The 13378-nt window shown below is 38.3% G+C and overlaps 1 protein-coding gene across 4 annotated transcripts in view; it reads right to left on the bottom strand.

Moving 5' to 3' along the window:
- LOC123564807 (Golgi-specific brefeldin A-resistance guanine nucleotide exchange factor 1-like) overlaps positions 1–13378 on the bottom strand; it is a 76395-nt gene that overhangs the window by 34659 nt on the left and 28358 nt on the right. For all 4 annotated transcript variants that reach the window (XM_053537429.1, XM_053537431.1, XM_053537432.1 and 1 more), the window contains exons 7-14: positions 12698–13015; positions 10111–10287; positions 9487–9588; positions 8575–8818; positions 7729–7949; positions 6805–6903; positions 4697–4891; positions 3361–3634 (exon numbers count right to left, since the gene is read on the bottom strand). In XM_053537429.1, the coding sequence (XP_053393404.1) occupies positions 3361–3634; positions 4697–4891; positions 6805–6903; positions 7729–7949; positions 8575–8818; positions 9487–9588; positions 10111–10287; positions 12698–13015 (1630 nt within the window). The remainder of the gene's footprint in view (positions 1–3360; positions 3635–4696; positions 4892–6804; positions 6904–7728; positions 7950–8574; positions 8819–9486; positions 9589–10110; positions 10288–12697; positions 13016–13378) is intronic.

Below are 13378 nucleotides of genomic sequence, written 5' to 3'. Positions count from 1 at the left end.
ATTTTTGAATGTTCCAAATTTCAAGACTAGCTCAAGGTCAAAATCGATGTCAAATTTCATTTCGGTACAAAACAATGTGTATGTGGTCCAAATTTGAAAGCTGTGGCTTGAGAAATGTGAAAGCAGGTCACTAGATCAATTTCAAGGTCAAAGTTCATTTCGGTAGACAGAACTATGCATGTGCTTCAAATCTGAAGCTTGTAGCTTGAGAAATGTGAAAGTAGGTAATAGGTAAAAATCAATGTCAAATTTCAATTCAGAACACAAAAATATGCAAGCAGTCCAAATTTGAAGCCTGTTGCTTCAAAAATGTGAAAGTAGGTCACTATGTCAACCTCAAGATCAAAGTTCATTTCGGTACACAAAACTATGCATGTGGTTCAAAATTTGAAGGCTGTAGCTTGAGAAATGTGAAAGAAGGTCACTAGGTCAATCTCAAGATCAAAGTTCATTTCAGTACACAAAACTATGCTTGTGGTTCAAATTTGAAGGCTGTAGCTTGAGAAATGTGAAAGTAGGTCACTAGGTCAAAATCAAGGTCAAATTTATTTTGGAACAAGAAACTATGCATGTGGTCCAAATTTGAAGCCTGTACCTTCAAAAATGTGAAAGTAGGTCACTAGGTCAAGATCAAGGTCAACTCATGTCAAGGTTCATCTTGCCACTCAAAACTATACATGTGGTCCAAATTTGAATGATGTAAGTTATATAAGTCTATATGAACCATATGACCCCTGGGGCGGGGCCATATTTGACCCTAGAGGGATAATTTGAACAAACTTGGTAGAGAACCACTAAATGATGCTACATCACAAAATATCAAAGCCATAGCCTTTGTGGTTTGGACAAGAAGATTTTTAAAGTTTTTCCCTATATAAGTCTATGTAAACCATGTGACCCCCAGGGCGGAGCCATATTTGACCCTAGGGGAATAATTTGAACAATCTTAGTAGAGGACCACTAGATGATGTCATATACAAAATATCAAAGCCCTAGGCCCTGTGGTTTTGGACAAGAGTTTTTTTTCCAAGTTTTTTCCTATATAAGTCTATATAAATCATGTGACCCCCGGGGCGGGGCCATATTTGACCCCAGGGAAATAATCTGAACAATCTTGGTAGAGGACCTCTAGATTTTGCTACATACCAAATATCAAAGCCCTAGGCCCTATGGTTTTGGATAAGAAGATCAGAAACCGTTTTAACTGTTCCTGGCCAATGTGACCTATACCTTTGACCTAATGACCTCAAAATCAATAGGGGTCATATACTGGTCATGACCAACCTAACTATCAATTTTCCTGACACTAGGCCCAAGCGTTCTAGAGTTATTGCAGGGAAACCATTTTACTGTTCCTGGTCACTGTGACCTTGACCTTTGACATACTAACCTCAAAATCAATAGGGGTCATCTGCTGGTCCTGACCAACCTTCCTATCAACTTTCGTGACCCTTGGCTTAAGCGATCTTGAGTTATCATCCGGAAACCTTTTTACTGTTCAGGGTCACTGTGACCCTGACCTTTAACATACTGACCTCAAAATCAATAGGGGTCATCTGCTGGTCATTACCAACCTCCCTTTTAACTTTCATGATCCTAGGCCCAAGTGTTCTTGAGTTATCATCCGGAAACCGTTTTACTATTCTGGGTCACTGTGACCTTGACCTTTGACATATAGACCTCAAAATCAATAGGGGTCATCTGCTGGTGATGATCAACCTCCCTATCAACTTTCATGATCCTAGGCCCAAGCGCTCTTGAGTTATCATCCGGAAACGGATTGGTCTACATTCCGACCGACCGACCGACATCTGCAAAACAATATACCCCTCCTTCTTTGAAGGGGGGCATAACTAGAGATGCTTTTGAGAAAAGCGCATGTCTCCCACAACTGCCCCTATGAAAAATGTCTAGTTTCTCTAGATGGTTTAGACGAGTGGATCCAATTATATGGTCTGGACGAGTGGATCCAATCAGTAAATCAAGGGCCATAAATCAGAAGTGCCTGGGCGGATTTGGCTAGTTATCGAACTTGGCCGAGGTCTCATGGTCAAACACATTTTGTTCAAGTTAGGTGAAGATCGAATGAGAAATGTTTGACTTAGAGTGCCGACAAGAGTAAAAAGGCCAATTTTTGGTAATTCAAGGGCTGTAACTCCAAAAATGCCTGGACCGATTTGGCCAGTTATCAAACTTGGCCGAGGTCTCATGGTCAAACACATTTTGTTCAAGTTTGATGAAGATCGAATGAGAAATGTTCGACTTAGAGTGCGGATAAGAGTAAAAAGGCCGATTTTTCGGTAATTCAAGGACTGTAACTCCAAAATGCCTGGACCGATTTGGCCAGTTATCAAACTTGGCCAAGGTCTCATGGTCAAACACATTTTGGTCAAGTTTGATGAAGATCGAATGAAAAATGTTCGACTTAGAGTGCGGACAAGAGTAAAAAGGCCAATTTTTGGTAATTCAAGGGCCATAACTCCAATACACCTGGACCGAATTGACTAGTTATCGAACTTGGGTGAGGTCTTATGGTCAAACACATTTTGTTTAAGTTTGGTGCAAATCGGATGAGAAATGTTCGACAGAGTGCTGACAAGCTTGGTGACAGACAGACAAACACACACAAACACAGACAGACAGACTGGAGTAAATCAATATGTCTCACACACCACTGTGTGGTGGGAGACATAACAAGTACGCCCACAGGCAGAATGTAGAGCCTGCCAGCTGTCACGTGTGACTTTGACCTTAAACCTAGGGACCTGGTTCTTGCGCATGACATTCCGTCTCATAATGGCGAACATTCGTGCCAAGTTACATCAAAATCCCACCATGCATGAAGAACAAATGCTCTGGACAAACTTCAATTTGACCTTTGACCTCCAATTGTGACCTTGACCTTTGAGATAGGAACATGGGTTTTGAACACGACACTCCTTCTCATTGAGGTAAACATTCATGCCAAATATAAAAAAGATTGGTCCATGCATGTCAAAGTGACGACTATATCGAGCTCACCGCAAGCAGGCTCAAAAAACCGCCCAACTTTTCATTAGTTTATTTAATCTTTTTTTTTTTTTGAAAAATCAACACAGAACTGTTACCAGTATCACCTGACCATCAGCATCAGTGTCTGTCTTGAAATGACTTGTTCACTAATAGTCCAATTATACATTGTCAAGCTATAGCTTTGGAATTTTTAACACTCATTAACTATCATCAGTAATTAAGCAAGGGAGTCATAATTCTCTTTTGCATGTAATATATATCTTGGTTTTCTAGAACACACATTAGTAGACTGTGCCTTCACTAATTTTTCCCATATTAAACATTACTCACTGCCAGTATCCTACCTACCTGAGGCTACGTCTTTACTTTGTGCTGCTTTCTGACCAGGGGTGGAGCCTACTGCTGGAGGAGCTACAACTCCAGATTCATCCTTCTCCCCCTCCCCTGGGACAGACCCCTCCTGATCTGTGCCCTTCTTTGTCTGGTCTACTGTATGACTGGTAGTGGTAGTGGCCTTGAGGATGCGACTATGACAGTGCTGCTCTATACTGTCTACCACAGTTAACAGAGCATCCAAAGACAACAGGTGTGTGGAAAATAAGCCCGACACTGGGAATGCATTCTGTAATTGAAATAATTATACATCAGTTGTAACAGTTCAAGTCTGTACAATCAACACTGTGCTAAAGACCATATATGAACACAGACATCTGGACAGAAAGATCATTAAAGACTTCAGTTTCATTTTCAATTAAGATATTTACAATGAAATAACCTTTGACTATAGACTACTAGCAAATAGACCATTTTCAAAATCATGTCTATATACAGGTTTGACAGTCTCATCAGTTTATCTCAAGCACAGGGCATTTAAAAAGCAGGAGTTAAATTTCAGGTACAAAACAATTACAAAACTTTAATCCTGTTATTTACATAAATCTTAAACTTTTAGATTTACAATCTTGAATTTACCTGGAATTCAGTCAAAATCATGCAATAAATTGTACCTGATCTTTTTTAAATGTAAAACTCCACTAACTATAATAGGTCAGTTCAGCACAGTACTACCAACATTAAGACTTATCTTCAATCTTAAAGGTATTTTAGTTTTGAAAAGTTATCACAGGCCATCAAAATTTTCAATGTCACATATTCTTGCTAGCGTTAAACTCTGTTTTTCAGCAAGTTTTCTTTTTTGGTTTAACGTCACACCAACACAATTATAGTTCAAATGGAAACTTTCAAGCTTCTGATGGTGGGGTAAGACCCAAGGTGCCCTTACAGGCTTTATTTTAGTCATGGGCAGGTATCTGGGTAGAACCACTGGATAGCTTTCTCACATGAAAGAATTCTACACATCAAGCAAAGTTTCAAACAAATGGTAGAGAGGAGCAAGTGATTCTAACTCAGCGACTTTAACCATTTTGCCAAAGCAGCTCCTTACATTTCAGCAAGAGCTTAGCAACAAACTAAAATTCACCACAGCAGAACTTTTGAAACCATCCAATGGTATACTCCCTTAAACGAAAATGTTTTAGTTTTTTCATCTATTCTCCAAATACCACTGAAGAAACTGCCTTAGAGTGGCTCAGCCTAGCTATATTATTGTTACCACAACATGAGCCTATAACCAAAGAATATTAAGAATTGATTGAAATGTTTCAACCCAGTATTAGAATTATACCTTTGATAAAAGTTTTGTCAGATCCTCAAACAAATTTGTGCAGTAGAGGTCACAGTCATAGTTGAGATACAATTCTGTAACCAGTCCAGGAATCCTCCACAACTGAACAATGGCTTCAAGGGCAAGTTCTCTCACTTCATATGTTATCCTTGGATGATCGGATGTAATAACATCACATAGTTTTGTGAGGTACATCTGCAAACACAGAGAAAAGCGAAACATAATTTCATACTGTTAAAACATTAGTATTTGTACAGAATTAATATGTGAGGATTATGTGGCTGCATGAAACCGTGAAATTAAATCCAAATGAACAAATAAACTTTCCATTTATTTAATTTTCAAAAAAATTATCACATCCCCCTTAAAGTAGCCATTTAAGCATGAGAATGTAATGCTAGCAATATTAAATACTTTCACCAAACCGTAACTAACGGCTCAATTGAAAATGATAGCCTGAAAATTTTTCCTCTCCTATCTCCAATTTACATTTATTAACTGGCATTATTTCACCATCAGCAGGCACCTGGGAACCATCGACCGTAATCTTTTCTTGTTTAGGTGTCAATGTACCATAGATTGGTCAGTTTTAGCATGTGATTTATTGAGCTATTTCATAGCATCTTATTTGCTGAGTGTTTGTGTTTAGGACAAGTCGCAGTTTAATATTCACAAATATTGTGAATTCGCTAGTGGCATTATTCCTGAATATTAGTGGAAACAAGAGGGTCATGATGACCCTGGATCGCTCACCTGAGTAATATGAGCTACATGTTTCAAATGTCAAACTGATGATAAAATATTAAGAAAGTCAGTAGGTCACATTCATGGACAATGCATCATAACAAATATCAAAAGCCTAGGTCGTATGGTTTCAGACAAGAAGATTTTTAAAGTTTTTTCCTATATAAGTCTATATAAAACTTGAGACCCCCAGGGCAGGGCCTCTTTTCACCCAAGGGGTACAATTTGAACAATTTTGGTTGAGGACCATAAGACAATGCTACAAATCAAATATCAAAGGTCTAAGTGTTGTGGTTTCAGACAAGATTTTTTAACTTTTTTCCCTATATAAGTCTATGTAAAACTTGGTACCACATTTGACCCTAGGGGGATAATTTGAACAATCTTGGTAGAGGACCACTAGATGATGCTACATACCAAATATCAAAGCCCTAGACCATGTGGTTTTGTACAAGAAGATTTTCAAAGTTTTCCCTATATAAGTCTATATAAACCATGTGACCCCCGGGGCGGGGCCATATTTGACCCTAGGGGGATAATTTGAACAATCTTGGTAGAAAACCACTAGATGATGCTACAAACCAAATATCAAAGCCCTAGGCCATGTGGTTTTGTACAAGAAGATTTTCAAAGTTTTCCCTATATAAGTCTAAATAAACCATGTGACCCCTGGGGCGGGGCCATATTTGACCCTAGGGGGATAATTTGAATAATTTTGGTAGAGGACCACTAGATGATGCTACACACAAGATATCAAAGCCCTAGGCTCTGTGGTTTTGGACAAGAAGATTTTTTTAAATTTTCCTTTCGGTTGCCATAGCAACCAGAGTTCTGCATGGAATTCAATTCTTTGAATAATTTTTGTAGAGCTTCACCCAAGGAACATTCCTGTGAAGTTTGGATGAAATTGGCCTAGCGGTTTATGAGGAGATGTCGTGTAAAGTAAAAGTTTATGGCCGGACGCCGGACGAAGTGCGATCACAAAAGCTCACCTTGTCACTCCGTCACAGGTGAGCTAATAAAACCATAATGAATATTAATAAATCTACAGTGGCACAATTTTTGTTTATTTGTTTTTGTTGGGTTTAACATCGCAAGAACACAATTATAGGTCATATGGTGACTTTCCAGCTTTGAAGGTGGAGGAAGACCCCAGGTGCCCATCTCTGCATTTAAAATTATCATCATGGGCAGGCAACTTGGTAAAACCACTGTCCTTCCGTAAGCCAGCTGGATATCTTCTTTACAGGAAGAATTTATTTCCTCCAGAGAGGCTCGAACCACAGAGGCAAGTGATTCAAGGTCAGCAACCTTAACCACTCAGCCACGGAGGCTTCACAGTAAACATGTTACAAAACTCCTACCTCTAGCTGAAGTTTAAGATGACTTCTCATTGATTCAAACAACAGGAAACACACCCTCAATGCTGCAGAAGACAGAGACAGCCTCTCTGATTGGACAAGCTGAAAATACAGAAATTCTCAAGTTAAACCTAAGAAAATCAGAATTACTTCATGTATAAGAATTTTAAGAATGCTACTTTTTTAGACTATTGTTTGATCCATCAATCTCTTCCCAGTGTATTTTTTTTTTTTTTAGTTTTGGCAAACTGTAGCTTTATCTTGTAAGAACCAGATAAAAGTATATTATTCTGAAGGTCTCTAAGTGTGGTAGTAGGATCTTTTTTTTTTTTAAATTCTGTATTTTTTATGTAGATAGTTTTTATGCTAAGTAGGATATCCTAAATGTTTTACAACAATGTATCATTATATAAAATCAGATTAGGAATTTTAATACTTTTGGTGTTCAAACAGAAATTTACAATGAAATAACATACCGGAATAATTTTTTTCAAATGGTAAACTAAAAACTAATGAAGATATTTTTGATATTTTTTTATTGCTGCCCTTCTAATTCTTTACAATGATGCAAAATATATATGATAATGCCTTATATTTAAACAGAAATTAAGGAAAAATCAAAAGCTGGATCAAACAACAGAGCCAATATTTCTGTAAGCAGTCTTAAGCAATGACAAGAAATGCATTATTGCATTATTTTGCTTTAATACAACCTGTTAATATCTGTAAAGAATCAATCTTTTACAATATTTTACATGGAAATTTTTCTACAGTCAGGATGCATACTGTATGGTCTGTATTTGCTCGCAAACATATATCATAATGAAAAGACTTTGTTCAGCTGTTATCTGTATGCAGACAACCAAGAATATGAAAAGCAAAGCTTATATAATTGGAAAAATTGGGCCGGTGTATGAAAATTCTTACCATAAAAAGGTATCTACACATGTCGTCTTTGACTAGATATACAAGTGATGCAAAATGCCCGATATGGTCAGCCCCTGTCTCCAAGGCAACGGTCAACAGGCTGAGACCCATGTGTATCATCACATCAGTATTGTGTCTGTCCAGTGGGTTTGTGAGGGAGATAAGAAACCTAAACAACTCTCGTACACATGGCAAACCATATGGTATGAGGGGCACTGACCCTGAAATTAATCATACATGCATATATGTATATATATCACTTTCGAACATGCAACACATGATTTGGAAATGTGTCAACCCGTTAACATATATCCGCAAACTAAGAGTGACATAAACCAACTTTTCTAAAATCCAAGTTAAGTCAATACAATGTGAGCATTTGACACTGTAGTACACATTACAATGATGGTATTCTAACAAATGCAACCCAACACAGTTATCATATGATATGAGTGGTACAATACAAAGGTGAGAAGTGATATCTTCCTACGTTATTATACTTATATCATAATACAGAGATAATAAATTCCCTTTTGTCTTTGCTTCACTATTCATGAAGTACCAGTATCTATATTATACCACCTTGGTGCAGGAGGTTGTGGGTTCACTCCTGGCCAAATCATACTCAAGACTGAAAAATGGCACCAGCAGCTCCCCTATTTTGGCAATCAGCATTAAAAAGGAAATTCACTTCTCTTCTTTCATACCCTTGTGGCCATGTTATCCACAGCGATTAATGTAAACTGAAAGAATTGTTTCACAATATCTAAAATAAATTAGAATCAATTACCAATATACATATCTAAATAACTTTCTGTGAAGGTAAACAAACCTCCATATCCTTACCTTCATGGCCATGATGATGGTGGGGTATAAACCTTACACCTCTTGGATTCACAAAATTACCACCATCTGGAGCATCAGTTGGTGTTGTAGCTAAACCCTCAGCTGGTGATGGTGCTGATGTGTCAGCTGTAGATGGGAAAGACGTGACAGAATCCTCTTCCCACGTCTCCGACTGAGGTAAACTTACTTCGCTTGCTGAACGTACCAAACTGTCCTCGCCAGGAATCGTCAGAAAGATGTGGTCCTAGAAAAATCAACAATCTTGTTTAATTCAAAGTCCGATTCTTTCATCTTATATCATTAATTAAACCTGTAAGATCATACAATTTCCACAAACAAACAAGAATACAACCCTTAAAAGCATTCTGTTTAGTGCGTAACAGCTGTCAGTGAGACTGTCATTGAGAAAACAAACAAAACGCTTTTAATATACAACTATTTCAGCTCTTATAATTAAACAGACATAGTTACGTAAATACAATCTAAACATCTAGAAATGGCTGCAACTAGGCTATTCTTTGAGAGAATCACTACTGTATAAGCACTTTAATTTTTTATTTCCAAAACATTTCTCTTACAGGGGCATAGAAAGTAGAGACTGGGGTCACAAAGGGCTGGGACTGTGAGGAGTTTCCCCCGTTGACATTTAAGGGTTAAAACATGTATGGGGAAACAGCTTTCTCTTGTGTACTTTGATAGAATCTTTTGCCATAAATTTGAACCTCATGAGTAACATTTTCCAGCTGCCAGTTATCAGTTCTTCTTGTATCCTTTGACTTCTCAAAATGAAATATCATGCCTGTCTTTCAAAGTACATAAGCCGTGTATCTGCAGGCCAATTATCACAACTGACCTACATATTGGGGCTATAATTATGGCCCTAGAAGCCCAAGCACCTAAGCTCTATCATACCTTTAAGTCTGTGTTTGAACCCGATGTACAGTAGAGACCCTCTTCACTAATTTCTCCAGCTTGAGAAGCACCAATGACCTCAATATCATCTTGTGCTGCATCCTTAAATAACAAAGCTCAAGGCTGACTAACTATGTCAACATCATGCTATAATCTATGTGCTTTATTTAAGCTTAAATTTTTTTTAAAAATCCTCAGATTGTCCGTCAATTTAAAACTTTAAAACAAGGTCAGATTCTAAATTAAAAGATTTGTAACAGATGGTTTATATTTTAAGAATAGTATTTGCTAACACTGCAAAAAGGGACCAAATAATTGAATTATTATGAAATGATTTAAAAATGTAGTAAATGTAAGTAGTTACATTAAATATTTATGCTTGCTGATGCTTTTCAGGTAAGTTAAATTCAATTACTTATTGAAAAATCAGCAAACCAACGTAACCAAAGGCCAGCTGAGTTCAAGCAAAGGACATTGGACTGTATTTAGAAAGGTAAAGTTTCCAATAAAATCAATTAATAAAACAAAGATGTCTAATTTCTGATATTTTACCAATTTTTCATTGTATTCTTGTTGGCAATTTTCCCATTTGCAGACAAAATGTAATAATTTTCCATTTCCTACCTGGAATCCTTGTACAATATCTATGATGTTTGTTCCCTCTACAGGTGTGGTGGCAATACTTTCCCTGGATGCCTTGACGTACGCCATCCCAGGATCTACATTTCCATCACTTTCCTGACCTGCATTCTCCTGCGCTGTCTGAGATACCGTATCCACCATGCCAGAATCCTGCGATACCTTAAAAATAAGCAAATTGCAAATTGCTATTATCAAATTTCAAATTCTAAAACAACACGGAAAGAAATTTTTTATGAACAAGAGCTGTCTCCATAGGATGACACATGCCCCCGATGGCACTTTGAATGAATAGTTATGGCCGATGTTAGAGTTTAGGACCTTTGACCTAGGGAGCTGGGTCTTGCGCGCGACACGTCGTCTTACTGTGTCACACATTCATGCGTAGTTATTTTAAAATCCATGCATGAATGACAAAGATATGGACCGGACACGCCCATCAATGCACTATCATGAAAAATGACCTTTAACGTCTAAGTGTGACCTTGACCTTTGAGCTACGGACCTGGGTCTTGCGCGCGACACGTCGTCTTACTGTGGTACACATTCATGCCAAGTTATTTGAAAATCCATCCATCGATGACAAAGATATGGACCGGACACGCCCATCAATGCACTATCCTTTAATGTCTAAGTGTGACCTTGACCTTTGAGCTACGGACCTGGGTCTTGCACGCGACACGTCATCTTACTGTGGTACACATTCATGCCAAGTTATTTGAAAATCCATCCATCGATGTCAAAGATATGGACCGGACACGCCCATCAATGCACTATCCTTTAATGTCTAAGTGTGACCTTGACCTTTGAGCTATGGACCTGGGTCTTGCGCGCGACACGTCGTCTTACTGTGGTACACATTCATGCCAAGTTATTTGAAAATCCATCCATCGATGACAAAGATATGGACCGGACACGAAAATTGCGGACAGACTGACAGACCGACGGACGGACAGACAGTTCAGAAACTATATGCCTCCCTTTGGGGGCATAAAAACTGCTGATGAACAGCTTCTGCAATATTTTAAAAGTGCAAATGCATATAATACAAGAGGGTCATGATGACCCTGGATCGCTCACCAGAGTAATATGAGCTACATGTTTCAAATGTCAAACTGATGATTTTTAGAAATTTTTTGGAAAATTTTCCAATGTACAATCAAGTAACCCCTGGGGCTGGGCCAATTTTACCCCGGGGGTCATGATTTGAAAAAAGTTTGTAGAAGTCTACTAGGCAATGTTACATATCGAATATCTAAGATCTAGGCCTTCTGGTTTATTTTATGCAAATTTATGAAGATTTCCCTATGTACAATCAAGTAACCCCTGGGGCTGGGTCAATTTGACCCAGGGGGTCATGATTTGAAGAAATTTTGTAGAAGTCTACTAGGCAATGCTACACGTCAAATATCTAAGATCTAGGCCTTCTGGTTTATTTTTAGAAATTTTTTGAAGATTTTCCTATGTAAAATCAAGTGACCCCTGGACGGGGGTCAGTTTTGACCCTGGGGGTCATGTTTTGAACAAATGTTGTAGAGGTCCACTAGGCAATGCTACCTGTGAAATATCTAAGCTCTAGGCCTTCTGGTTTATTTTAAGAAAATTTTTGAAGATTTTCATATGTAAAATCAAGTGATCCCTAGGGCGGGGTCAATTTTGACCCCGGGGTCATGATTTGAACAATTTTAGTAGAGGTCCACTAGGCAATGCTACATGTCAAATATCTAAGCTCTAGGGCTTCTGCTTTTTGAGGAGAATTTTTTTTAAGATTTTCCTATGTAAAATCAAGTGACCCTTGGGGCGGGGTCAATTTTGACCCCGGTGGTCATGATTTGAACAAATTTTGTAGAGGTCCACTAGGCAATGCTACATGTGAAATATCTAAGCTCTACGCCTTCTGGTTTATTTTTAGAAATTTTTTGAAGATTTTCATATGTAAAATCAAGTGACCCCTGGGGCGGGGTCAATTTTGACCCCGGGGTCATGCTTTGAACAATTTTAGTAGAGGTCCACTAGGCAATGCTACATGTCAAATATCTAAGGTCTAGGGCTTCTGGTTTTTGAGAAGAAGATTTTTTAAGATTTTTCTATGTAAAATCAAGTGACCCCTGGGGCGTGAGTCAATTTTGACCCCGGGGTCATGATTTGAACAAGGTTGGTAGAGGTCCACTTGGCAATGCTTCACACCAAATATCTAAGCTCTAGGGCTTCTGGTTTTTGAGAAGAAGATTTTTAAAGTTTTTCCTTTCGGTTGCCATGGCAACCAGAGTTCTGCATGGAATTCAATTCTTTGAACAATTTTTAAAGAGGACCATCCATGGAACACCCCTGTGAAGTTTCATCAAAATTGGCCTTGTGGTTTAGGAGGAGATGTTGTTTAAAGGAAAGTGTGGACGGACGACGGACAGACGGACGGACGCTGGACGGTGAGTGATCACAATACCTCACCCTGAGCACTTTGTGCTCAGGTGAGCTAATAACAAATCCATAGCAAACATGGAATTTTGAATTTTTGATTAAGAAGTTCGATAAATATGAATCTTGTGTACAAAATTTTATAAATGATTAATACCTCTGTAGACTTCTCTAATTCTTCGTTCATTGCTTGTTCAATCTCTGCCTCCTTCTGTCCTTCTTTCACTCCATCAACCTGTCCTTCTTTCACCCCATCAACTTGTCCTTCTTTCACACCATCTTGAGAATCCAGCCCAGAACCCTGCTGTGTCTGCGAGTCCCCTGAAGCAGCAGGCACTGCCTGGGAACTACCTTGTGAAGAACTGTGTGTTGACTGAGGTGTAAGACTAGGTTTGTTCTTCTTTTGCTTTGGTTTAGGTGATCTCTTTCTCCTGCCCATCCTAGCCTGGTCTACCCCACCAGTTCTCATCTTTAACTGTAAAATAAGTTGCAATCACATTCTACATACAGTATTTTGACAGTTCTGTGTTGAAAAATTTTAGCATTATTTTCACATCTTAGCTATAGTATTTACAACTGTTCCAAATTTTTTAATCATTGTACCATACCCAGAAAATAAATTCTAATTACTGTAAACAATAACCTGCTGAGCCTAGATGTGGCTCAGTACGCTGTTATACAAGAGCTGTTTGGTAGACACATATGCCTGGCATGATGGCCTTTCAGAGGCAAGTATGTAATTCTGTGTGCTGTGACCCTGACTTTTGACAAGATGACTTCAAAAACCTATTTAGCTTGACAACCCAAGCATTCTTTAATTATTGAGCAGAAACTGTTT

The sequence above is a fragment of the Mercenaria mercenaria genome, chromosome 2 (assembly GCF_021730395.1).
Source record: "Mercenaria mercenaria strain notata chromosome 2, MADL_Memer_1, whole genome shotgun sequence".
NCBI lineage: Eukaryota > Metazoa > Mollusca > Bivalvia > Venerida > Veneridae > Mercenaria > Mercenaria mercenaria.
The sequence above is the reverse complement of the archived record's forward strand: the minus strand, read 5'-3'. Positions and strand labels throughout refer to the sequence as shown.